The sequence below is a fragment of the Sardina pilchardus genome, chromosome 16 (genome assembly GCF_963854185.1).
Source record: "Sardina pilchardus chromosome 16, fSarPil1.1, whole genome shotgun sequence".
NCBI lineage: Eukaryota > Metazoa > Chordata > Actinopteri > Clupeiformes > Clupeidae > Sardina > Sardina pilchardus.
Window position 1 is genome coordinate 13,751,952 of NC_085009.1, and position 26,214 is coordinate 13,778,165.

At 44.5% G+C, this 26,214-nt stretch overlaps 3 protein-coding genes across 5 annotated transcripts in view; 2 read left to right on the forward strand and 1 right to left on the reverse strand.

Annotated features, from left to right (window-relative positions):
• Nucleotides 1-1,800: 1,800 nt before the first annotated feature.
• On the forward strand, nucleotides 1,801-11,708 carry gal3st4 (galactose-3-O-sulfotransferase 4). Of its 2 annotated transcripts, none has more exons than XM_062516693.1 (4): nucleotides 1,801-2,111; nucleotides 6,223-6,330; nucleotides 6,712-7,021; nucleotides 7,232-11,708. In XM_062516693.1, the coding sequence occupies exons 2-4, from the start codon at nucleotides 6,227-6,229 to the stop codon at nucleotides 8,237-8,239; spliced, it is 1,422 nt and encodes a 473-aa protein (XP_062372677.1). In that variant the 5' UTR covers nucleotides 1,801-2,111; nucleotides 6,223-6,226; the 3' UTR covers nucleotides 8,240-11,708. The 2 variants fall into 2 exon arrangements, with proteins under 2 accessions (XP_062372677.1, XP_062372676.1); XM_062516692.1 differs by lacking the exon at nucleotides 1,801-2,111 and adding an exon at nucleotides 5,119-5,422.
• A 712-nt stretch (nucleotides 11,709-12,420) lies between these two features.
• Nucleotides 12,421-24,900, forward strand: trappc14 (trafficking protein particle complex subunit 14). 2 transcript variants are annotated; one of them, XM_062516418.1, is made up of 10 exons: nucleotides 12,421-13,135; nucleotides 13,681-13,776; nucleotides 14,129-14,258; nucleotides 14,565-14,651; nucleotides 15,163-15,283; nucleotides 15,673-15,820; nucleotides 16,884-17,127; nucleotides 18,279-18,415; nucleotides 19,089-19,291; nucleotides 22,147-24,900. In XM_062516418.1, exons 1-10 carry the CDS (start codon nucleotides 12,656-12,658, stop codon nucleotides 22,298-22,300), a joined length of 1,800 nt encoding a protein of 599 aa, XP_062372402.1. In that variant the 5' UTR covers nucleotides 12,421-12,655; the 3' UTR covers nucleotides 22,301-24,900. The 2 variants fall into 2 exon arrangements, with proteins under 2 accessions (XP_062372402.1, XP_062372405.1); XM_062516421.1 differs by having other exon boundaries at nucleotides 16,884-17,118.
• Nucleotides 24,901-25,027: 127 nt separating this feature from the next.
• Nucleotides 25,028-26,214, reverse strand: part of zanl (zonadhesin, like) — a 51,211-nt gene continuing 50,024 nt past the window's right edge. Inside the window, exons 102-104 of the mRNA XM_062517272.1 lie at nucleotides 26,130-26,171; nucleotides 25,457-25,506; nucleotides 25,028-25,365 (exon numbers count right to left, since the gene is read on the reverse strand). Coding sequence (XP_062373256.1) covers nucleotides 25,271-25,365; nucleotides 25,457-25,506; nucleotides 26,130-26,171 — 187 coding nt within the window. The 3' untranslated portion in view covers nucleotides 25,028-25,270. The remainder of the gene's footprint in view (nucleotides 25,366-25,456; nucleotides 25,507-26,129; nucleotides 26,172-26,214) is intronic.

The following is a 26,214-nucleotide window of genomic DNA, read 5'->3' on the forward strand; positions in this document are numbered from 1 at the left end:
AATTACGTAATTCCGTTACATGTAACTTGTTACTTCCCAACACTGGTTATATTTTTCCATCCCCCGCCGTTCATGTGCACATGTAGGAGATATTTACTTGTCACAACTGCTGAATAGATAAGATGTGCATTTATGACTTTTTCTGTGGTCTGGTCATGTCTTTTTTTGGCCACCACAGTCACCTTTAAATATTGCACCACTAGGTGGCAGTGTCATATCAGCAATGCCAACAAATGCAAGTCTTTCTTTCACTCCACCTTTGTGTGCGTACGTGCGTGCGCTCGTGTGTGTGTGTGTGTGTGTGTGTGTGTGTGTGTGTGTGTGTGTGTGTGTGCGTGCGTGCGTGCGTGCGTGTGTGTGTGTGTGTGTCTGTCTGTGTGGGTGGAGACAGAGAGACAGAGAGATGGATAAATATGGAATTTAGCCCAATAATGATCAATGAGAAATAGTTAAGAATAGGTAGGCCAACTTACAGGGCACCACATTTTTCCTGTCATTTGCAATCACATGTCAAGGCCATTTTGGCTACCTTTGTGTGTGTGTGTGTGTGTGTGTGTGTGTGTGAGAGAGAGAGAGAGAGAGAGAGAGAGAGAGAGAGAGAGAGAGAGAGAGAAATGGGGGGAACATGAGTTGAGGAACTGGCGGGTGGGAGCTGAATGAGTTACACATGTGAAACATAACTGTCTGGGCTGAGGTTTTGGAGTAGGCTATAATATGATCCGTATTCAGCATTCCTTGGTTAGGCCACTTGCACACGGGCACACACACACACACACACACACACACACACACACACACACACACACAGGCTAAACACGTCTTGAAACTGTTTGAGAATAACAGACACAGTTTAATCCAAAACACATTATCCTACTCTTGGTAGGATATTAATAGCCTGCAGCTCGTGTTGACTTCAAAACGAACCAGACAAAAATCACAGTTACCAAAAAAACAACCCTTTGAGCGCTCTCGGATACCAAAAGCAATGGGCCCATACAGGACTCCGGTTATGCCACGTCCAGCAAGAGCAGGCCACGGTTTCTGTTCTCGTGTGGGGCTCGTGATCCCTCTTGCCCCTTCGCTATTCATCATCCCCAGCCAGCAAGCAGCCGCGCGAGACTACCGAGATGAATGAGTCGTTTGTTTTCGGGGGATATTGTGTGCAAGAACAGATGGGGGAGGAGAAACAGTGGCTATAGCAACTACCGACCAGAAGTTCTTCGAGATGTCAGATATGAATATCATATATATTTTTGTATGGAAATAGTGAATGTTAATTGTGAATAATTACAACCTTGTGCCTTTAGGTCTATTAAAATACGAAAGGGAAGCGCATCCATGTCGTGATTGTTTTTTTTTTTTTTTATCTATAGCCTAGGCAATAACGATTGTAACAGGCTAATTTATTCATTTATTAAATCTATCTGGAATTTCCCCTAGGGATAAACAAAGTATCTATCTAGCCTATCTATCTGCTTATCTAGCAACCTTGGCCTTTATTAGCATGCACTATAATGCAATTAATTCTTGGCCATGTGTGCGTGATGATGTGGAAGGTTAAACTCCGATTCGCTGAGTTGGAAAATTAGTATTTTGCCAAATCCTTTTCGTGCTATTTCTTTTTAGTTGGCCTATATGAAACTTTGAACAGTAAGGATAACTTCTCAATTCAACAGTCTGGAGAGTGGCCTCCTGTGCTATGCAGAGATGAGTGAAGGAGGAGATAAACGCGCGGGGCGGTGGTTTACGTAGGCTACAGTGACAGAGTGGGAGATGGGGGTAGGGTAGGGTAGAGTAGGATTGATTGTCAGGCTAGCGTGACGGCTACAGAAGTGTTTAATAATGCGCTGATTGCAAGGGGAGAGGACCGGTCACAGGAGACCGTTACTTTAATGTTATACAGGCTCTCTTCGTCTCGAAGTGTTCATCGTGGAGGAGAATGCGTTTCAACTTTCTGCAAATATTTCTTCCCGCATTGAAAGGAGTGCGTAACCGGAGAGTGTTAGTTCACCCACTATTTTGCTGAAGTGAATGATTGTTGGACACAGAACCGGCGTTTGATTTTAAGGATACAGTCTACCGTCTGAGATCACTTCAAGAGGACTTAGGAGGTGAGTGCATGCGTTCCCCTCTATTGCAACAGTAAAGGTTTGCCCACTTTCTGGCAACAACTTTTTGAGTTGAACGTAGGCCATCGTTTGCCACTGAGACGCTCTGTGAAAACTGTAGCCATAAATGACAGCACTACAATACCGCTATGCAATTTGGTAACCATAACGCGCTCTTCGAAAACACTATTTGAAAAACAGAAGCACACGAACTAGGCTAGTTGTAGCCTACACAGAACAGTCGATTCACAGATTTTGAACCCCCGGATTTTTGGTGATGATGTGCATGTAGCTTGATGAAGTTCTGGACAGCAGTTGTTGCCACCTCATGGCATTAAACAGATTACTCCGGTATTGGGTCGATTAGTGGGGGTATAATCTTGTTTGGTTGATCCTATTTCATAGTTGCCATTAAGTTTTGCTTGGTTTTCCAGTTAACAAGGAATAACATGTTCTCACTGCATTCACGAGCAGTAATTGTGACAGCAATATATATAGGCTATAAAAAAAACTGACCAAAGAAAGACCAAAGCGGAAACTTCAATTAGATCAATCTTTCATAGAGTCATGTCAAAAGAAGAACGCTGTGCATGACCTGTATTGTGATTTTACGAAGGCAAGCTGGTGATGCATCTTATTACGAAGAAACATTACCCACCCTGGGCCTGGGTATTATTGTTATAGTTAATAACTTGCCATTTAATTTAGCTTATATTGGACAACTTTACGCGATGCTGTTTTCTGGTCTGAAAGCACGCCAATAACGCACACTGCTTCAGTATGGCAACTAATCTGTAAACCATGCTAGACTGCTAAATAATACAGACCAACAGCAACGGAGATGGGACTGTGCTCTCTGAAATATTCATGCTATGGAATCTGGGCCAGGACTAGAGTAGAGAGTGATCCCACTAGTCTGCCCAAGCTGGCCAACTTCGAGAAAAAGGGGGGAAATGTGCGACCTGTCACTGTGGAATGTGGATTAGATTAATCATAATGTCAGTTGACTTGATTCTTCTGGCCAATTTTTAATGGCTAGTGGGCGCCAGGGAAGCTCAAGAATACTTTACAATTGTATTTGTGCTTATTGGGGCATTTTCATGGCTGGATGCTTCCACAGGAGTAGAAAAAAAGAGCTTTCCCGACTGCACATTATAATTATTGCCTGGGGACAACAGGACAATAAATGTGCTCTAGCCATATCTGATTGTTAAAGTCGCAGACTCCTTGAGGAATGGTGATTTGAAGCATGTCTTTGAAGTGAGCCCAACTTAGTAGATTCTACTTCTACCACACACGTATTCATTCACTCACTCATGGCACCACACAGGCGTCCTAATATCAGCCTATAGTAATAATGTCAAACGCAAACAGAAACAGAAGTATGAACATGATATCTCTGCGTTGAGGAAGTTCAAAGGAGTCGGCACAAAGCACACACATATCAATCTATTTCAGTCTGTCGCCACAGATGCTGAAGAAGGAGAGGCAGCTGGTGGTAAAGGCCTTACACAGTGTACCGAGACCCAGCCACAGTCACACGATTAGAGGCTTTAGAGGCCTATATTTAGCATTTAGAGGCCTGTCCAGGTTTCCCTCGGGCGACTCAGGGTCTGCTTGAGTTACGGGATTCCAGGAGGACCCTCTGAAAGCATGTCACTGTGAATGAGGTGCTGTGGCGAGTGAAGACTGCATGAGGTGAAACACATATGCTTGGCGAAACGGTCGGCTCGCTCCGTGTGAGTAAGTAGGTGTCTCCCAGCATGCCCTCTTAAGATGCCCGTGAGTGACATTTTCCGCCATGCAGCGTGGTTCCAAACAAATCTAGCAGAGGATTAGGAACACGTTTAAAACTGATTTGATTAGGCCCCTGGATGAGTATCTCTGTGTAGTTAAAGGGAGACCCAACATGCAAAGCACTAACAGGAAATTTGAATTCTGGAAATGTTGCTGGTAAAATGCTTTGGCCTTATTACAACATCATGAACTCATGCAACCCATACTTGGGCATAAATGGAAGATAAGATATACACTTCATGGGCCATAATAACACATTGTCAATCATTCTGCCCTAAATGAATGAAAACGTTTAATAAATAGACACTCAATAGACACTCGAAATCATTGCAAGGCGTTAAGATATAATCTGACACACATATCCTATAAATGTTGATGTCATCCTGTTTTAACATAGTGTGATGCTTCCTCTAACACTCTTAATAGATTGCAATTTCTCTGCCAGGAATGTACATTATGCAGACATTTTCATCTGCATGCTGATCATGCAAATGCTTTATACTTTTTAGTGCTGATACTGATGCCATAGGCTACTGATAATATTGTGCATCCCTAGGCTATAATGCACACTGCCTTTTATTTGTGCATTCTGGTATGGCGATTGAATTCCAGGAATTGCTGCCAATAAAAGTTGGCTGCATGCAAATAATAATCTGATATAGATTATAGCTGTAGGCCTAGTTTAAAGGTTAATTCATATGGTCTCTTCTCATTATGAGGTACCATATCCATTTTGCACCAGCCAATGTTCTTCAGAGGGGAAATGGAGATGATACATATTACACAGGCTAGGCTACATTTGATGTGTTTATATAGGAAGGGAATAATAAGCCTGTCTCTAAGACACTACGAACTTATTTTGAAACTATAGAGTAGGTTATGCAATATAATAGTCTCATGAGTCATCATGAATGTCCCATCGCTGTTAGAAAGCCGAAGTTGAAATTCAGAGTCGCTTCCATTTAGAGGCCTCAGTAAATCCGCAATAGTTTTCGAGATTAATTGAAGGTTCCGTTTTAATACGAGCCTTATTTTGATGGGGTCCAAGGCGAGCCTATACGCTTGATTTTCTTCTTCTGAGAGACATGACGTCACAGCGCGACTAGCAAGCCCGTGTACTGTAACCTATGTGCTCAAATCTCAGCACTGCCACCCTCCCTTCTCATACCAGCCCACACTCGTCGTGCCCCCACCCATGCACACAGACCAGGCTCATACACAAAGCCTACTGCTTCCACCATCAGAACCTGCGGTTCGTGAAAAATCGGAGATACAGTTCGAAAAAATAGACTTGTCGACGGTCAGTGAAGCAGATTCATGTCTTGTTATTCTTCATCACGTTGGGAAACACCGCGGCTTCCTTCTTTATGCATTTGCGATTTATTCACGAAGTAACGTCGTGGGTCTTGCAGCACTTACGGCCGTAGTCTCCGAGATGCACCGTGGTTGCAGCCGCCAAGCGCCGCGCACCACAGACACCGGCCCGGTTCGATCATGGTTTTCAGGCGAAGAGCAAGGTAAGATGCTTGGATTAGAGACAAAAACCCAGCACGGGGTGTGTTATCAGATGACACCCATGTTGGTCGTTATCGACTTAACAGTGCATGTAGAGAGGCATCAATCCTCAAAACAAAGGCCGCGCTTATGCAGACTGACCATTGATAAACCATTATTATATAATTTATTACATTTGCCTTTTGTAGGATAGCTGATATTAACCTGACGAACGCGTTTTCTGCAGGTGTAAAGGAACGCCGCCTCTTTCAAAATCGACAGCTTATATCACAACGACATAAATCTTTAACCTCAATCTCATTTTTGTGAAGAGATCTTAGTCAATGATGTGCAAGTGAACGTAGTTCTGTATGAACGACGATCCGGCCGGGCTGTTTGTTCGGCAGATGTGATGTGCACGAACGTTTTAAATACTGATAACATGAGATCCTTCTAGAGTTGCTCATTTCATTTTGTTTTCGACTGTGCTCTGAATGACAGCTTGTTTGCCAAAGAGCACATCTTTTGAAAACTTCCCCCTGGCATAGACCTATAGGCCTACCTCAAAAACTTAGAAGACACAGTGTGAAGTGATTAATAGAACATTAAGTGAATAAAAGAGCATACAACGCATGGCAAACTAGTATTATTTCATCATTATTATACGGCTCTTCACAATGCAAGTAGAACACTCCATTGACTTGAATGGGATTTCCCAACGTTCTACCGGTCATTATATTCCGATAATGACCGGCGTTCTATACATTATCCCTTACGTGACTGATGATCCAGTCAGCTATTCATGTAATATCTCTTCTTTCAGAAGAATGCGGTGGTTGGGGTGTCATCGGCTGGGGCCTATTTGGAAGGCGCTGCTGGTGTTTGTGGCCATTGCGTTCACTGGACAGCTCCTGGGCTTCTTCAACAAAAGGTCAGAGAATGCCCAGTGATCCCTCTTGTTCTTCTGCCTCTGCTGCCTTTACTGTACTGCTTATCTTCCAGTAAATAATAAACAAAAATAAAAAAGGGCACGTCAACAAGGCATGGGAGAAAGGAATGCCTTACTCATAATGTGGTACAATAACAATATACTCATAAAACTCTATTCACTGTTACTGTGTTTTTAATGTGGCTGTGGTGTATTTTGTCTGGGGCTCAGTTTGTGTCAGCATATCGAGTGGATCAGTCATTCATATAGACTGGTCTGGTTGGAACCGAGACTCATTTACTCGCCCTTTCACTTGTCAAGGAACACACCTTACGCAACCTAACCTGTTTTTGTTCTAACCCCCACTCCTACACACACACACAGTTGGATGCAACCAGACAGACCGCGGTCTGTCTTTCCATTGTCCTCGGAGGACGGCCATGGCTCCCCGTTGGGCCCCTGCAGACCCCACACGCACGCCATGTTCCTGAAGACGCACAAGACGGCCAGCAGCACCGTGCTCAACATGCTGTACCGCTTCGGGGAGGAGAGAAGTCTGCGCTTCGCCCTGCCCTTAGGCTACCAGTTTGGCTACCCGCTGCTCTTCAACGCGCACAGGGTCAAAGGTTACCGAGGACCCCGCATGGTGGAGTTCAACATCATGGGCAATCACATGCGATTCAATAAGCCAGAGGTGTGTCACATTATTAGGTTCTTTTCTAGGGCAGTCTTTTTCTTGTGGATTGAGATCTGCCGTAAACGATGTTACTGTTTTTATCATTTTAATTTAAAACTGAATTTCCTTTTTTAAAATTATTTTTAATTTTTTTAATTGAATGAATTTCATGTGTGAATCTGCCCAACACATTTCTAGAATGTTCTCTCTCTCTTCACTGTCTTGTAGGTAGAGAAGGTGATGCCCGCCGATACCTTCTACTTCTCCATCGTGCGAGACCCTGTGGAGCTGGCGGAGTCCTCCTATGCCTACTTCAAAGCGGTGGCCCCTGCCTTCAAACGTGCGAAGGGCCTGGGCGATTTCGCCAACGATCCCCGGCGCTACTACGACCCGAGGCTGCGCAACAACCACTACGCGCGAAACCTGCTCTGGTTCGACTTCGGCCTGGACCACAACGCCAACTACACGCCCGCCCTGGCGCGACGCGGCGAGGCGGAGATCAGGAAGTCGTTCGATCTCATCCTGGTCTCCGAGTACTTCGACCAGTCCATGGTGCTGCTGCGCCACGCGCTCTGCTGGCCGCTGGACGCGGTCGTGTCCTTCAGCCTGAACGCCCGACAGCCGAAACCCGCCGCCGGCGGGAGCTGGGGGAGCAAAACCAACCTGGGCGCCGCCCTGGCGCTGACCGACGACCAGAGGCTCAAGCTCCGCGAGTGGAACGCGCTGGACTGGCACCTGTACCAAGCGTTCAACCGCACCTTCTGGGAGGAGGTGGAGCGCTTCGGGCGGGCGCGGATGGAGGCCGAGGTGGCTCTCCTCAGGACGCGCCGGGACGTCCTGGCCCGGGTGTGCCTGCGGGACGGCGGGAAGCCCGTGGAGGCCAACCGCATCCGCGACAAAACCATCCGGCCCTTCCAGAGCGGCCTGGTCAAGATCCTGGGCTACGAGCTGCACCCGAGCCTGGACAACTCCACGCGGCAGGCCTGCCTGCGCATGATCCGCCCGGAGATCCAGTACAAGGACCTGCTGGACGCGCAGCAGTTCCCCAGAGCGCAGCCACCCCCGGGGGCACCCGCCGGGGCTGGAGGACCGCCCGTCAGGAGGGAGCCTTTGGCCCCTAAGATGGGAGACCAGCTCGGTGGGAACTCCATCGAGAGGGACTGGGACGGGACCAGACTGGGTCGCAATATGTCGTTACCAGTGAGGGAACGGGATGGAAAGGACCGGTTCAGATAGTTTTCAGACAATTCCGAACTCTAGTTTTGAACAAAAAAAAAGAACAAACAAACAAACAAACAAAAAACTTTTTTTTTTGCCTCTGGACCTGGATGTTTTCTAATCTCTGAATAATTGGAAGGCACCTAGTTAGCCTTTGCACTGCACTACCTGAGAGACTGGAGAAGGCTTTGCAGTGGCTGGGTCGTGAAAAAAGCCTCAAACTCTTCTGTTCCACTCCTCTCTCCCTCCCTCCGCTTGCCATGACCTTATTCGTTTCTCTCACGCTCGAAATCTCACACTGGGGTCCCAGAGTCTTGCTGGAGGAGAGTTACCTTCCAGGGGAGGTGGCTGAATTTCGAAGGAACCCAGGCAATAACAGTGACATGTCAGTGACTGTGGCTAGCTTTTAGCAGTGTGGTGATACCTGAGGAAGTCGAGAGTGGTCGAATGGGGTAGGAATAGTGAAATGTGAAACCACACCCACACTCCCTTGTTCTTTTTCTGTCTCTCTTTCTCTCTCCCTCCCTCCCTCCCTCTCTCTCTCTCTCTCTCTCTCTCTCACAAACACATACCACTTAGCCCACGTCTTCATTTTACCACTGACCCATAAAATGATTGCAGTGGGAGAGAAAGCTGACGCTCGCTGCAGAGGTGGACCGTGGCTGCACATTAAACGAGTACCTGAGCAATTAAGTTACCATCGACAAGCGTCGCTAGTCACTGGTGACGCACACACAGTTTAGTTCCCTGAAAGGAAAGAGACGACGTGTAAAATATTGTAACATATCTTCCATTCACATGAACACACTCACAGGGTTTCTCAAGTCGACGCACACACACACACACTCACACACACACACACACACACACACACACACACACACACACACACACACACACACACATACCTACACTCTGCTCATGCCAGATTAGTTTAGTGGAATGAAATTCCCATTATGTTCAGTCAGGCATAAACACACTACTTGGGGTGGAGCATAGGCACACATCTTACACACATCATGCTGAGGAGCAGTGAACTACAGTGCCAGACTCTCCACACTACAATAGCAAGCCCAGACTCAGGCTTCTGTCTGTGTCAACACTGTGTGTTAATACATGTCACTGCTTGATTTAACCTGGGTAACAGGATTTTACATCTAGGGACTCAAAATCATGGTACTTATGTTTTTTTTAGGTTGTGCTTTGAGGAAGATGCTGAATCCTTTTAAAAAGAACAAAAACAAAGAAAACAAAACGGAAACAGGCAGCCTCGTCGCTTGATTGCCTCTTGACGAGGCATCGCTAATTAGAATGGGTTGTTTACCCTAATTCCGCAGTGGTGGCCTCTTCTGACTCACAATGCTAAATAAGCTATTACTGACTGTCTGTGGGTTCCATGAACGTGTTGGTCACACTGTGAAATATTTTCATTGTTTATTATCTGTACTTTTTAAAAAATGGAGATGAATCATTTTTGCAGTTCATGATTCATTCCAAGCAGACCAGGAAGGCATTGCTTTTTTTTTTTTGATTCCGAGTGTGGTACACCGTAACGCGTTAAATGCAGCGAAGGAAAATGCGGGCTGCTCATCATCAGCACATTTATCCATTTCTGTACAGATTTACGTTGTCTTAACTGTATAGTTTGTCATAGTATTTATTTTTTTGCCTTGCACAGATTATGTCACTTAAAACCTACATTTATAATGAGTTACATTTCAAACCCCCTACAATTAACTGTTCACATACCTTTTTTTTTTTTTTGTTTAAAGAAAAAAAAAGAGATCTCCCTGGATAGGTTAAGGGCAGGTGGGAAAACTGGGTGAGTTGAAGTGTTACTGAATGTTCGGTATATGTTAATAACAAGTACATATTACAAAGATGTCATTGGCTGGTCTCTAATGTTTCAGTCAGTCCAGAGAACTTCTTTTCAACATTTGTGACACCTATGAACAGTTATTTTTGCCTTAGAATAACTCTCTTTATGGAACAGGGCTTTAATCCCTCACTTTTTCTGGGAAAAATGTTGATGTAAATACTGTATTTATTCTCTTTTGAAATGGAAGCTTTTCCCACATTCAAAATCATGTTTAGACCTTAAAATATTTTACGAATTTGACTGTATTGCACTGTGCAACATTTTGTGGTACATCTTGGTATAGCTGAAACAGCTTTCAAATTTACTGAGAAAAAGGCGAGGTGATTCAAAACCTTTTGATTATGTATATTGCCCTACACGAAAATAATCACTCTGACATTCCATTCTTACACATTGACTTGTGTCTTAAGAAAGTTAGCATGTGAATCAAGCAGAATGTTTGCATGTTGGCAGATTTCATTCATGAACACCACTTAGAATCAATGAAAAGGAAATTCACCTGCTTGATCCTTTTGTCTATGTCATGCGGTACATTTTGGTATGATTAACATTGATATAGTTTTATTCATTTGCCCTGCGCAAGCATACCATTTGAAGCATCATCTATGGTATATTGATCCATCAACATGAGGTATTACAATGGAATATGTGTTGCTTGTGTTAACTTGAAGGTATCGGTCATGTTCACGCTCAGTTCATGGCATAACTGATGTAATATTTACCTGTTGTTGCGATGGCTTTGTCACAATGCAATAAATGGTTGTGTTTGAATGTGTTAAAAAGGAGGCCATGAATGTCATCTGTCACTGCATTTTAAAGGTACACCAAAGAGCCATCTCCATGTCTCTTGTTGTCAGAATGGAATGACCACGATTTGGGGATTAAGTCATTTTATTTTGACTCCATGTTTTGTTATGACCCCGGTTTTTGATAAATGAAAAAAAGGCTTAAGTGCAACTAGCATGACCTCTTTTCTTTCTCAAAGCAGATGAAATACTGATAAACCAAATATCCTCCAAGATGAGTCATGACATAATTTGTATTACATTGGCAACCGCAGCATAATCATCAAGGTCTAAATCAGGAAGTACTGCTGAGGTATACATGCCTTGAGAATTCATGTAAATTATACATCTATTCATAATGTCTTATGATGTTGATTATGATAGGTTGCTTTGAGGTGTAATGTACACATCATTGATGATTCCATGGGGCCCAGATTGGAAATGATACCCATCCGATTTAAAAGCATCCCTGATAATATTCTGCGTTATTGTTTTCCCATTTTTAAGACCCAGCGGTGTCTTACCCTAAACAATGATGATCTATCCTATTATGGATTTTCTCTTTTAATACTTGCATTTTCATAGGCCTAATTCAAATGATCTATACACATAATATTTAGGTGAAGATTTTGAATGATTTGAGGATTGGATTTTTATCTCTTTTTTTTCACTGAACAAAATAAAAACATTTGACCATAACAGAGGTTAGGCTTCCATTAATAGATTTTCACTTTGATTTATCCTCTGTAGCACCTTAGGCCAAACTCATGATAGCCTAATTAAATAAATGACTTGCTATTTTTGCATATGCTTTTACTGTTAAATAAACTTGACTGGAAACAAAATAATGTGTGAGCGTTTATTATCTAGTCCATGGGGAACCATTATCTAGTCCATGCAACCATTCCTCTTAAAAGGGCCTTTTATACCAGAAATAAAGTAAAAAATGAAAATCTGTCTAGGGCATCAAAGATATCAGAACCATTAAAAAGAAATCAGTTATACATCTCTGATCTTTATTAACCTCAGGGAGACTGTAGGCCTATGGCAGCCTACTCACCACGCTGTAGTAGCCTATACTGTAATTCACCAACTGTTAATGTTATGGGACAGCTTGTAGCTTAACAGCTATATGAAATATTTTATAGCCTACATTTTTAGAAAAAGCCAAGAAGCCACTACAGAGAAGTTAAAGGGCTGCAGGTTGCCTACCCCTGATCTAGTCTTTTGCCCAAACCATATGGGGGCGGGACGATTGGTGTCAATGTTCAATGCAAAATCCTATCACCTTTCGTGGCTGAGTTGTATTGAACCGATTCGTTTCGCAGCACAGTCATATTACAGTCATTATCTCGAAAGCTTCGCAAGACATTAAATACAACTTTTGCACAGACCTGCGGAACAGCATCTGTAAAAGAAAGGAAGAGGCACAATTATCGATAATCAACTACTCTTCCCGTTGCCGCCTAGGCGCTCTGTGCTCGATTGAGCGAACTCGCAAGTGTAGTGTTTTGTCACTTGAATGTAGCGTTTATGTTAGCTAGCTTGACACAGTTAGCTAGCAAAGGCAGCCGGGGGACACAATGAATGACTTATTATTACCGCAGAACTGTTAGACTCGTTAACATTTTAGGAAAGCGATCTAGCTACCAGTAATTTTGTTTTTAATCGAAACAAGCTAGCATACGTAACGTCGGTTACGTATAAATACACAGCGTTATGCTATCTTGCTGATATAATATTGCTTGCGTCCCATTGTTTCCGTTAGTAATGGTTTTAATGATGGAATCCCAATGTGAATATTTCATGTATTTCCCGGCTGTTCCTATATCAGATTTGTCTGATCCCGCTCGATATCGTTCACTTCCACGTCGCAGTCACCTCTACCTTGGTGAGACTGTGCGTTTTCTGCTCGTCTTGCGCTCACAAAATGGTGCGTCTGGGCTCACAAGCAGCGGGGGTGTGGACAGTGTCGCCGGGTCGGAGCACCCCAACAGTCGGGCTTGGAGGGACCTTGCTAATTCTTTGTGCGCGGTTGCAAGTGTCTGTCCCGGCGACAGCCGTAAGCGACATATGTATCATGATTATCATAGCAGTGGGGACGAGGGTATGGAGGATGCTGATGAAGATGACCTGGTTGATGGTTGTCGAGGGGGGTCTAAAAAACGTGGATTCCGAGAATGTAAACCGTTGCTTATTCACAACAGTCCCGGTAACGGTGTGCGAGAATTCCGCAAGGCACCCTTGCAGGTAAACAATTGTTTTGTAATTACAGCTTGAACATTTAAACAACCGGTGCGCATGCATGTACACAGCATCCTGTTGGCAGTCTGACACATTGCTTACAGGAAGTCTGTGGTGCACATTTCCTGATGTCTCTTTGAGCAAACTTGATGGATGCAGCAATAATATAGCCAACTTTAATGTAATGCCAACTACATTTTAAAAAAAGTATTCAGTGTTTCCAATTGGATTTTGTGAGATTATGTAGGGACCTCACTAGGACTTTCCAAGTCTTTCCATGTGTCCCTTACGCTTTTGCAAGTGCAGGACATGCTTGCAGAGAAACAGGACCTACTTTGCTTACTCTACAGTCACACCTATTATGTTGAAAGGTTCGGCAAGATTAATGGAAGCAGGGCAGGGTACCTGTCACGTGCCACTCATTGACTAATATGACTCATATGTGCAATTATGAACCTGACAGGTTTTTTTTGGACAAATTACTGCAGTCTATTCCACTGTATTAAGTCTTTGTCAGTTTTTGGTCAGTTTCTTCTTCCTCTGTTCTCTAGTCCCCTGCAGATGAGCCTGTGGTTCTAAACGATGAGGTCATTTTCCCGCTCACTGTGTCTCTTGACAAACTTCCTGTCAGTACACTTAAAGTGAAGGTGAGTGCCAAAGGCCTGTGTTGTCTGCATGAGAATGAAGTCCCTCTATTGTCATTTTCCTCTTTTGAAGTTTGCACATGTTAGCGTGTACATACTCTTTCATCTGTGCCCTTGAAACATGTTTGATCTTGGGCTGACATTCAGCTCAAGAGCACGTTGAGGTACACTCTGTTGCATGAAAAACTGCACTATATAAGTACATATTTACTTTCTTACTTAAACAGAACTTACTTCAACTTACATGATTATGACTATATTGAGTCGGGGGGGGGGGGGGGGGGACGTGTCTCTTTGGCCTATTGGCATGTTTGTGTGTACTGTAGACACAGTCCTCATGATTGACGTCCCACAGATAATCGTGACCGTTTGGAAGCAGGAAGAGGAGCGGCCTGAGATCCAGGATCATGGTTACCTCAGCATCTTACAGCAGAAAAGCCCCTGTCAAACTTTCCACCAAGATCTTAACACGTTCAAAGCCCAAGGTATGAAAATGGGAAAACCCTTTATGTTCACTCAAAGAAAAGGTGGCTTTGAACAGATTCATGGTGTGTGTGTGTGTGTGTGTGACACGTGCCAAGCTGCACAAACGCTCCACACACCTAGATCCAGCCCAAGTGACCTCAGAATTGATTTTGCCGTTTTTAATCCTTTAATCTCAGGACGCAATCATGACTCGTCTTGTTCTCCTCCCCCCCCCCCCCCCCCCACCCCTTCTGTCTCTCCCTCCTCGGTCTTCCCCCTCCCATCTGTTTATTTGTCATGTCGCCCGCTGTGGTGTCGTTTCCCAGTCAGCACCACACTGAATGTCCTGCCTCCCCCCGGCCTGAGGTGTCAGCAGATGACTGTGTCTGGCAAGCACCTCACTGTCCTGAAAGGTAAGGACCGCGTTGTTGGCCCGAGCTGTTGACGTACAGCAAGATCACATCTGAGTGTTTTTGCGAGCAAAAAAAGTTTCCTTTTCTTCCATGGAGCCACCCCTTTGGTGTTAAAACGTCCATGACATCGAAGCTCATGCTGTTCCAAGACCTGTTGGAATTGATTTCGCTGTCAGTGATCCTCCCACCCACCCACCCTCCAGAGGGTCGTAGGGAGTGTTATGTGTTCAGCACGGCCTCCGCACCCAGAGTGCTTTCTGCTTTGTTCATTGTGCAATGGTTAGACTTTGACCAAAAATGTGAATTCACATTCTAGTACAGTATTGGCCATTGATGAATTAAGAAACGGGTGGAACTTGGAATAAACTAGTGAAGACCATTCTAGAAACAAAGCTGATACTAATTATTTTCAAAGAGACAGTGCTGTTGTTGTTATTGAGGCAACAATAGCCATTGTAAACGGCGGTGTATTTCTGTTTCTCTTTTGTCTTTGTGTGTTTCCTGTGTCCAGTCCTGAATGGGAGCTCTCAGGAGGAGGTATGTGTGCGCGACATCCGAATCCTGCCTAACTTCAACGCCTCTTATCTTCCCATGATGCCTGATGGTTCAGTCCTGCTGGTTGACAATGTCTGGTATGGTCAAAATACCCGATAGATATTTTAATATTTTGTTTATGTCATGTTAAAAGTTTATGATATGATCACGTAGGGTAAAATAAATAACTTGCTGAAAGAAAACCATAGTGAAACACTTGTTTCTAAGTTTGAATACCTTGTTTTGAAGTCCGTAAATGAATGCGCATTTATGCACCACAGTTAAGAGAAGCAGGTTGTCTGCATCAATAACATTAACACATTTATCAATTAATTTATTAACACATGTATTAATTAAAGTAGCCATTAATCAAAGTAGCCACTAATGTGTCCGTCAGGGTAACTGACTTTTTGGTTCTTTTGGTGATCCGGATCATTCATGTTGTTGTTGTTGTTGTTGTTGTTGTTGTTGTTGTGTCCTGCTCCAGCCACCAGTCTGGTGAGGTGGGCATGGCGTCATTCTTCAGGATGGAGAGCATGTCGAGCCCCCTTCCCAGCATGCTGAGCGCCCTGGAGGAGCAGAACTTCCTGTTCCAGCTGCAGCTGAATGATCATCCACAGGAGGATACTAACGAGGTGTGGAACAAAAATGAGAAAACAACAGATTGACAGAGGGGTGAAGATACCTAGACCTACATTAAAAACCAAACTATTTATGAAAAAAAGAAAATTGTTATATAGAAGGTATGTCCATTATTAAAGGTATTACAGACTTACAGAACAGTTACACAACACTGCTACTTTACAGACTCACCACTTTATTGGTGCCAGAACTTGTGGTTTGTTCAGATGCAAACTTAGATTGTAAATGTTAGTAGTGCCGTCCTCTTGTTTTTTTTTTGTAGTTTCTCTTAGCATTGCGCAAAAACAACGTAATCTAATGTAATCAGAGCCGGTCCACTCTATATGCGCATTACGCGCGTGTAGGACCCCCGCAAATGACCCCCCTCGCCTCCCACTTGTGTCCAGTTAGTGAGAGTTATATTGTGGATGAGAACGTGAAGCTGAACTATCAGGACACGAGAGGAGAAAAAACTCCATGGGAGTGAACTGCGGGAACAGCATTTGACAATTAAGAATTGGCAATATTCAATGTTACTGGTGGTGGTAATGTGGTAGGAGGCCCCTAAATCAAATTCTGCTTAGGGCTTGGGGCGGCTCTGAATGCAAAGGTCATAGGTCGAAAGTGGAGTGCATCACACTCATGTCGGCACCAGTGTGCGGAGTGTTAAAGGGTGTTTTTTCCCACACGGCTTCTGTATTTTTGGCGTACTTTTTGTTAAATAAATAAGGATACGTAAAACCATAGATTTAAAAGACAATGTGCTGTATTTTTCACAGGACTGTAGTTAATGATGAATACGTGAGATGGTGGACTAAAGTCTTTTCATAACTTTAAAACCCTTGTGGTACTTTTCCAATTTCCTGTCACCGTATTATTGTTTGAGTTAAAAGGTTATTATTCGCTTGTGAATTAATGTGTCATTAGTCAGCTAATGCTGTGGGACAGATTGAACAATGGAAGTCCTGTATTATTAGTTTGGCAGAGAAAGTGTTGAAGACTGATGTTAGGAACTCAGTAGATAGATACTTTTTGATCCCCAAGGGGAAATTCAAGGTTCTGTGCTGTTCTGTCCAGGGTCTGGAGGTTCCGCTCGTGGCCGTCCTCCAGTGGTCCACCTCCAAGCTGCCCTTCACCAACTCCATCTACACGCACTATAGTCTGCCCAGCGTGCGGCTGGACCGGCCCCGCTTCATCATGACCGCCAGCTGCCCCAGCGCCGTGAGGGCACGAGAGCACTTCCGGGTCCGATACACGCTGCTCAATAACCTGCAGGACTTTCTGGCCGTCCGGCTGGTTTGGACACCAGAGGGTAAGAGTGGTGAGTGTGAGTGTGAGTGAGTGAGTGTGAGTGAGAAACAGAAAGAGAGTGAGTGAGTGAGTGAGTGAGTGAGTGAGTGAGTGAGTGAGTGAGTGAGTGAGTGAGTGAGTGAGTGAGTGACAGAAAGACAGTGAGTGAGTGAGTGAGTGAGTGAGAGACAGAAAGACAGTCAACAATTAGATGTCGATTCTTGTGAAGACACTTCAGAGAGAGATAGAGAGAGACAGGCAGACAGAGAGAGAGAGAGAGAGATAGAGAGAGACAGGCAGACAGAGAGAGAGAGAGAGAGAGAGAGAGAGAGAGAGACAGAGCGAGACAGACAGAGATAGAGAGACAGTCAACGACCAGACATCAGAATTCATGTGAGGACACTTCAGGGAGGGAGAGGCTGCTGATAAAATTCAGGGAATGAGAGTGTTTATTTGATAGAAATGGAGTTCGTGGGTAACTGCCAGCAAGACTTAACAGATCAGGAGTGGGAGAAAGGGAAAGGGAGAGCCGGGTGTGGTGTGGCTGGCGACTGGTCACTGTAGGAGAGAGAGACATGCATTCCAGATGTTTTTGCGGAAGGATTGGCCGCGGAGATGAAATTTCCAGCTGTGTTTGTGGATCCGGGGCCAGGGATGGGTGACGTAAGGCGCTCTCTTGCGTGCATGGGACTCCTCCAATGCAGCGTGACTCTACACATGGGGGGGGGGGGGGGGGGGGGCGCGAGGGCCTGGAGGGGGCTTCCTTCTCCTCACCCCTCCCTGGTCTGGCTGTCTCCACGACACGGTCAGTAGGGATAGCGTTAGCATGGCGAGTAGGGATAGCGTTAGCATGGCATAGCCAGATGCTCGCACTCCCTCCCCGGGGCTCCCGATAATAAGGCTGCTTTCTCATCCCGCTCATTAGGACGGTTTTGAAAAGAGCCGTCCGTTTTAAGTACTTAGAACTTAATATGCACTCTCATGCTCTGGTAAATAGTATTGATCGATGTCGTATTAACTGCTACCTCTGGCGTTCTCTGGATTGTGGCTTGACTGTTGTTCCTCTTTTTTGTAATACTTTTGAGACTACTTTTGATAAAAGCGCCTGCTAAATGAAGAAATGTAGAAATTGTTAAGAAATGTTTCTGATGCAACCCCCCCTCCCCTCCCGTCCCCCTGCAGGCCGAGGTCATAAGGAAGACCCTGCTGTCAACGCCGTGGTGTGTCACTCCCCACTCAGTAACCTTGGTTACTGTCGCAAGGGCAGCACACTCTCTGTCACCGTGGCCTTCCAGATTCTGAAAGCTGGACTGTTCGAGGTATGGAGTTTGGAAACTGTGTGTGGGTATGTGTTTGTGCCTGTGGGTGTGTGTGTGTGTGCATGTGTGTGACTGTGAAGGGGATACATTAAAAGATAGTGTGCAGTATTCCATTTTGAACAGTAGTGTTGTTGGGCTGTTGTTATGACATAGTAATAGGAATATCTCCAATCGAAACCGTAATATCGCCAATGGTTCTCCTAAAAGACCCACTTCTCCCTTTCTAAACTTCCTTAATTTTTCACACTATTTGCGTCTGGATCTGTGTGTGTGTATGTGTGTATGTGTGTGTGTGTGTGTGTGTGTGTGTGTGTGGGTGTGTGTGATTATGAAGGGGAGACATTACTAACATAGTGTACATTCTTTTGTGCAATGTTCCATCATGTATGACATAGTTACAGGAATATCTCCAATAGCAACAGTAATATCTCAGCAATGTCTCCCCACTTCTCCCTTTCTGAACTTCCTCAATTTTTCACACAATGTTGGTCTGGATCCCTGTCTGTTTCGTCAGTAATAATATCTTCAATGTTTCTCATAAAAGCCCCACTTGTCCCTTTCTAAACCTCCTCCATTTCTCCTCACTTGTTTGTGTCTGTGTCTGTGTCTGGGTCTGTGTCTGTGTCTGTGTCTGCGTCTGTGTCTGTGTCTGTGTCTGCGTCGACCACCCTAGCTGAGCCAGCACATGAAGCTGAAGCTGCAGTTCACGGCGTCCGTGTCCAACCCGCCCCCGGAGGCCCGGCCGCTGTCCCGCAAGAGCAGCCCGTCCAGTCCGGCCGTGCGCGACCTGCTGGAGCGCCACCACCAGGCCAGCCTGAGCCTCGGCCGCTCGCAGTCCTTCTCCCACCAGCAGCCGTCCAAGTCGCACCTCATGAGGTAGCACGCGCGCGCACACACACACTTACACACACGTACACGCATGTACACACACACAAACTCACACCACACACACACACACACACACACACACACACACACACACACACCACACACACCACAAACACACGTACACACACACACACGTACACGCACGTACAAACACGTACATGCACGTACACACACACACACACACACAAACACAGGACCGCACCGACACACACAGCCAGAGGTGCACACTGACAGACACATACAGACACAGAGCCGCACATGACACACACACACACACACGCACGTGCAAAAACACACGGTCACACACACACACACACACACTTGCTTACACACACATACTCTTACAATACACACAAATAAATACATAGTATGCACAAAGCTGTGTCTACCACGCTGTAAATCATGTTAAGTGGGCTCACAATTGGTGTTAAACCACCACTGTAAGGTCTGTCATTATGTCTTCATCTTTGAGAAGCTGCTGAGGAGAGGAGGTGAGGAGAAAACACAGCACTCTGACAATGGCTATTAAAACCATACAGAACAAGAAAGGCGCTCAAAGGGGGCAGACTTCCAAGGCCAAATAGCCGTCTCTGGCTATGATAGTGAGAGTGACAAATCATTTGAGGATCCACTGTGGGATTCAGATCTGCTCCAAAAATGTAATGGGTTCTTCCTTGGCCCGTGTTACACCCCTGCAACAAGTTCTGTGAAAATCTGCCCGGTAACAGTCAAACAAACAAAGAAACGGACTGAAAGCATAAACTTCTAGACAGAGACCATTCATAAACTCCACATGACCATTTAAAACTAAGTCTTGATTAGTATAAAAAGTATAATTAATCCTTAATTAAGGTATTATTAATGGATGTTTGTATTCCAGGGAGCATAGATTCAAATATGTGAAATCCCAAGGAATGTGTTGCATGTTCAACGTGGTTTACATTCTAAAATGATAATTTTAAGAGGATGTGGATGTCAATACAAGATTTGTCAAGACAGACAACATTTGTTCAAGACAAGAATCAGAAGTGATTGAAATTGGGTCATGGTTTTCTGATACGGTGCGTGGGCTGAACATCGAAATGTACAGAGGATGAGGAAAGGGAGCAAAAGTTCATTGTCATGCAGTCATAGGCAAAAACATTTTCAAAAACTCGGTTAGCGGTTATGACTTGCTTTTGTGCAATATCTTGAAACAATCTTTGACTGACACAGTGCATTTCTTCGTCCTGTTCCTGTTTTCTTTCCTCTCATTATTAGTCTCACTGATACGAGCACTGTTTGTCTAATCTATGGATAAAAGTATTATTATTATTGTCTGATAAATATTGGCTCCACTGCAAGGTCTGGTTCACCTCTGCTTGACCGATATTGCTCGTCCCCTCGTCCACTGTCGCCACGCCCCAGTGCCCCCGATCGTCCGTGTACTTTTGAGGGTCAGCAGAGTTTGGCTGGGTTTCAGGTATGCATGGTGTAACACGACTCCAGTCTAAAGGCAAAGCAAAACAATTTCCAGAAGCAGAACTCCTAAAGCATAATCAAAACTACAGGGAAATAAATAGGGTGTGTGCTTCATGTTGTAATTCAGAGATTTCTTAACAATAAATCCACAGAGACTATTACTGTGTTGTTACGCCAGCACCCAGATCTTCTTCCTGGTCAATGGGTTCTGGTCATTTGATGAGTATTACAACAAAATGCTGCTCTGTGGATGCACAAATTATCCTTATTTATAAACAAAAGAGTATTTTTAGACTGTCTAATAAACAGTGTATATCAAAAGAAAAACATATTTCATAATATTTATAGCATTTTAAGTAGGCACATATTAAGGTCTAGGATTAGGTTAAGCATAATTGAACCTTGCTTAAGAGTGTAAAAACAAAAAAAAAACCTAAGTTTGTAGCTAAGAGATTTTTACCTTGAAGTTGCTTAGCTGTACCCATGAATTGCATCATATAAATATTTGATCTATGTAGAGGAAGTAATGCTCAAGCCTTCAGCAGCTTATCCAGGGCTCATCTGAAAAGGGCCATCAAAAAGGCCAACCACAGCCACGAGCTAAGGATCACTTCAAGAACAACTCTGACCCCTGCATGCATGTGGCAAGGCATCCAGGCCATCGCAGATTACAAAACGAGTAACTCCCCTGAGCCACTTCTATGGCCGCTTTGATAGGGACACCGAGGAGGTGGCAGGATCTCTGCAGATCACCAGCTCCTCACACGCACATATTTACCGTTTCCTCTGCACTGGCCTCTTTTGTACTTTTGTTGCCCTCGATAATTACTATCCTTTCATCCCTATGTGTTGCGACTCTAAAGTGAAAACCGATACCGCGCTTATGCGCCATTCATACTACCATTGTCTCCTCGATCAGCTGTTGGCTGGCGCGGCGCACTCGGCTCTCGCCGTGGGTGGTATATTTGATGGCAGAATCTGCCAGCGCAGCGCACATCTAAAATCCGAGAGAAGAAAAAAAGCCCATCAGGAAACACTGGGCTGGAGCCCGTGGTGGAGCGGAGAGGGCCGGCCAGTGGAGGAGGAGGAGGAGGAGGATAAAGATAGAGCCGTGTGTGGGTGGGGAGGGGGTCTGGCTTTCATTTCAACATTGAGCCTGGCCTCATGCAGGTTGTAAGTGGGCGTTCTCATATGCATGTGTGTGTGCGTGCGTGTGTGTGTGTGTGTGTGTGTGTCTCTCTCTCTCTCTCTCTGTCTCTGTCGGTCCTTGTCTTTCTCTCACTCTCACTCTCACTCTCACTCTGTCTTTTGTGTTTCTCTCTCTCTCTCTTCATCTCTCTCTCTCTGTGTGTGTGTGTGTGTGTGTGTGTGTTTCTCTGCAGGACTGGCAGTGTTATGGAGCGCCGGGCCATCACCCCGCCGGTCGGCTCTCCCGTGGGCCGTCCGCTCTACCTCCCCCCCGAGCGCAGCGTCCTCTCCCTGGACAAGATTGCCAAGCGCGAGTGCAAGGTGCTGGTGCTGGAGGCAGCCAGATAAACTCCCCCATCCCATCCCTCCTCTCTCCAACTCTCCACTGTTGTATAACACCACTGGGTTATCTGTATTTTAGGTGTACGAGGAGTTTAGAGCTACGAAGCTATTTGCATTCGGGGGGGAAAACTGGAACAGAATATGTATGTATTAATTCATGAGAACTTGAACACAACACAAACATGTTTATTGGAGCCCTCTGTCTTTAGATTAGCGTTGGTGATAGCAAGCGACAAGTAATGTTTCAGTCTTCACATTTCACATGGATCTCGTAAATGTTGATGTTGATCTTTCAGAAAAGGTTCTTATTTGGTTTATGTTTACTGTTGTTTGGGGAGATGGCTCTTGAGCTGAACAAAATGACCACTTGTCTGTAGGCAAACAGACACCACACACACACACACAGCACACATTCCTGATTCATCAGAGCTCTCCCACCCACTCTCTCTCTCACACACACACACACACACACACACACACACACACACACACACACATACACACACACACACACGCCAGTATACCAGCTCATAGTCACGCTGTCTTTGGAATGCTGTAAAAGACATATGAACCGTGAGGAAACCCATATGTCTTATGAGGCCACATCGACAGCACAATCCAAACAGACTCTCACTCGTTCGTATTTACAATGTTATTTCTTTGTGTGTGCGTGTGTGTGTGTGTGTGTGTGTGAGAGAGAGAGAGAGAAAGTGAGAGAAAGGGAGCAGCTAAGAGAAGCATATGGGCCAAGAAGTGAAATGGTGAGTCTGACTGCATCGTGACTGCATCCAGTCTGTACTGTGTGTATTTATACACATATGCGCATGTGTGTGTGTGCGTGTGTGTGTGTGTGTGCGCGTACGTGTGTGTGTGTGTGGGATGGGGCTCCGTGTTTGCTGACATCTTCCTGTCAGACTGCATTGTGCTCGCTCAGCCCTTTGGTGAGCTGACTCACGTCGCCACACTGGAATCTGTTTATTTTTTCCTCCTGTAATTTAACTGTAGCCTCAAGAAATGGGTGGCTGAACTCCTCGCTATTTATTTCATCAGGTGTTGTTGTTTTGCGCCCGCAATAAACGCAATCCTCTCAAAAAGCACTTGCACTCTGCTAACAAACAAAACTGACATTTCTCCCGCGCTCGCATCATTCCTGGGTTGTTGCTTTTGAGTGTTCTAATCCTTAACGCTTTACTCACTTCCCGTGTTTATTGTTTTATTTTGTTTTGGTGTTATTTTGTTTTGTTTGAGCGCCAGTGTGACGTTTATGTGCTTTTTTTTAAAAAAAAACGCTCCCGGCGACCACTTCCTCTTGTTCTGCTCTATAGTGTGCCAACTGCACGGTCTTTTTGTTACTTACCCTCCCATGACCAAAAATGCTGCACACACACACACACATTCACTGCACACTCACCACAGACACACACACACACACACACACACACACACACAATCACCTCACCTCCTCACCTCCTCTGGGCCCGTATCAGGGGCATTGAGTCATGTCGTCTTGCCCCCAGCTTGGCCTTATTGTCAGACACCATTTTGATTTATTCTGTCCCCAACATTCCTCCTCCCCCTCCCTCCCCCTCCTGCTTTCCTGTTGTCACGGTGACACGGTGGTTGGTTGCACACCCACCTCCCACAGCCCCCCCAACCCATAATGCATTCATCATCACTGAACTGTGACAGTAGACTCCAGACCCCCCTAGCCCCCCCTCCTCCCCTCCTCCCCTCTTCCCACTCTTTGCCATAGCGAGCTGCACACGGATGTTCTACCCACTGCCACTGCCTGGGGCCTTTATTGGTGATCAGCCGGCTGTCACTAGGGCTGGAGTGCATGTGGGCAAGTCCATTGATTCTACAGCACCATGTACATGCTGACAGCTGTGTCTGCATCACGAAAGCTGCTGAAAGAACCTCAATACTGGCTGGGTGTTTCATGACGGGAGGCTTACTATGGGATGTTCTTGTATAGTGAAGCATTGCACTTCCTGTGAAGTAGACTTCATCTTTTTTTATTTTTTTTTGTCCGTAGACTTTTGTGCACTTTTCAGGGAGTCTGCAGACAATCCAATGCAAATCTGTGACAGGCGTGAAAAATAGCATTCCTGTGCTGTCTTGGACACTGGAATTGTTCTGTGTGGATGTTTTCATTTATGCTTCTTTTTAAAAAAAAATCTAGCTTTGTAGCTGTATCATTTAGCCTCTTTTGTTGCAGTGCAACACATTGTTGGATGTTTTGAATGTATGAGTTATGGTTTTGGTTTTGTTTGAAGTTTCAAATGAGCAGCTACTTGAGAGAGATTCACTCCTCTGTTTTCCATTAGTCCTTCCATTTCAGTCGTCGACAGCACATGAGGAGTCAGACATCTGACAGGGTTTTTGTTTTCATTATTTCCTTGGGGATTTTATTTCATTCAAGCACTTTATTTTTACAGTTTTAAGTTATTAAACTCAAGAAAACAAAGACGTTTGGTCAGTGATGTCAATATATTGCCTCCCTCCACTGTCTTACTTTTGAACTTATTTTAAAGAGGGTTTTGGTTATGTTACTTGTGTTGAATGTGTGAAAAATGTGATCTGGTCCTTGTGCTTGAATAAATATATTCAGGGGCAGAAGTTTTTGTCTTGTCATTGTTGGGATGCAATGCTGTATTATATCTTTACACAATCTTTGTGATGAAAGACAACAGTTAAAGGTTATGCTGAAAAATATAATTTATTATGCATCAAATTTAGCTGCAATGCATTTCTACGTTCCCTTTTTCCCTTTTAATCACAATGCAGTTCTGACAAACATCAGTTAATAAAATAAGTTAATGAATTCTAAAGCCACAAAAATCACAATATTCACACACATGAAAAACAGTTCCACTGAACTGACAGCCCGTTGGCATGGTGATCAGTAGTACATGGTAGTTACATTAGCATGGTAGTTACATTAGCAAATAAATACAAAAACGGTCAGTGCTGTCCTCAGAACTGTGACTGCGCTACAATTTTGTCAGCCTCAGTTTTGTTCGCCGCCTTCTGCTTGTCGATATCATCATCCAGATTCTCATACATCACACCTAGTTAAGAAAAGGTATTCATCGATAAGTATTGTTTGTCAGCTGCAGTGTACACAGATATTTAAAGCAAGGTGATGTGAGCATATGTTACCTGTTGAGGACAACTGCATGCTGCTGGAGTCGTAGCTTCCTTTTCTTTTCCTGTATGGAAGAGAGACAATTATGAATAAAGTGCTATAGTTATCTCAAGTAAATGCTTACCGTAATTTCCCAACTATTACCCGCGGCTTATACATTGATTTTGCAAAATTTCTTCAGCTATGACGTTAATACACAGGGGGTTGTATATGTGTTATTTATACGGTTTTGTTTCTTTTAACTTGCATAAAACACTGTCCTGCGGCTAATTCACAGGAAATTACCGTAAAAGTACTGACAGAAATATCCTCACACACACATACATACAGTGAGAGTTATGGAGACATGCAGTGCAACACCTTTGAAACAACAGCAGCAGCAGCCACAGTGATGTGTCAATATTTGACCCAACAAACACATCTGCTCTTGCTGTGATGTGGTTAATGGAAGTGCAGGGTTAGAACAGAGTTCAATCAGGCAAATTTGCCGCCAAAACTCTGGAATGAAGTGGCTTGCAAAATTGTCTGATTAATTTCTGGTCTTTGTTGCCACGTCTACACATCATAGTGAGACAAGTAACGGACCAAGAAATTACTGTATGTTAGACTGTCAGGATTAGTTTGCCTCAATCCAGAGGAGTTAGACGCATGCTTTTAGTCCCAGAGTAGTCAGACACATGCTTATACCTATAATAGTCCGCATAATTCCCGGGGTCATAACTCATTGTCCTGTATGGGTGCCGAGGGGGAAAAAACAGAAAGAAAGAATTCT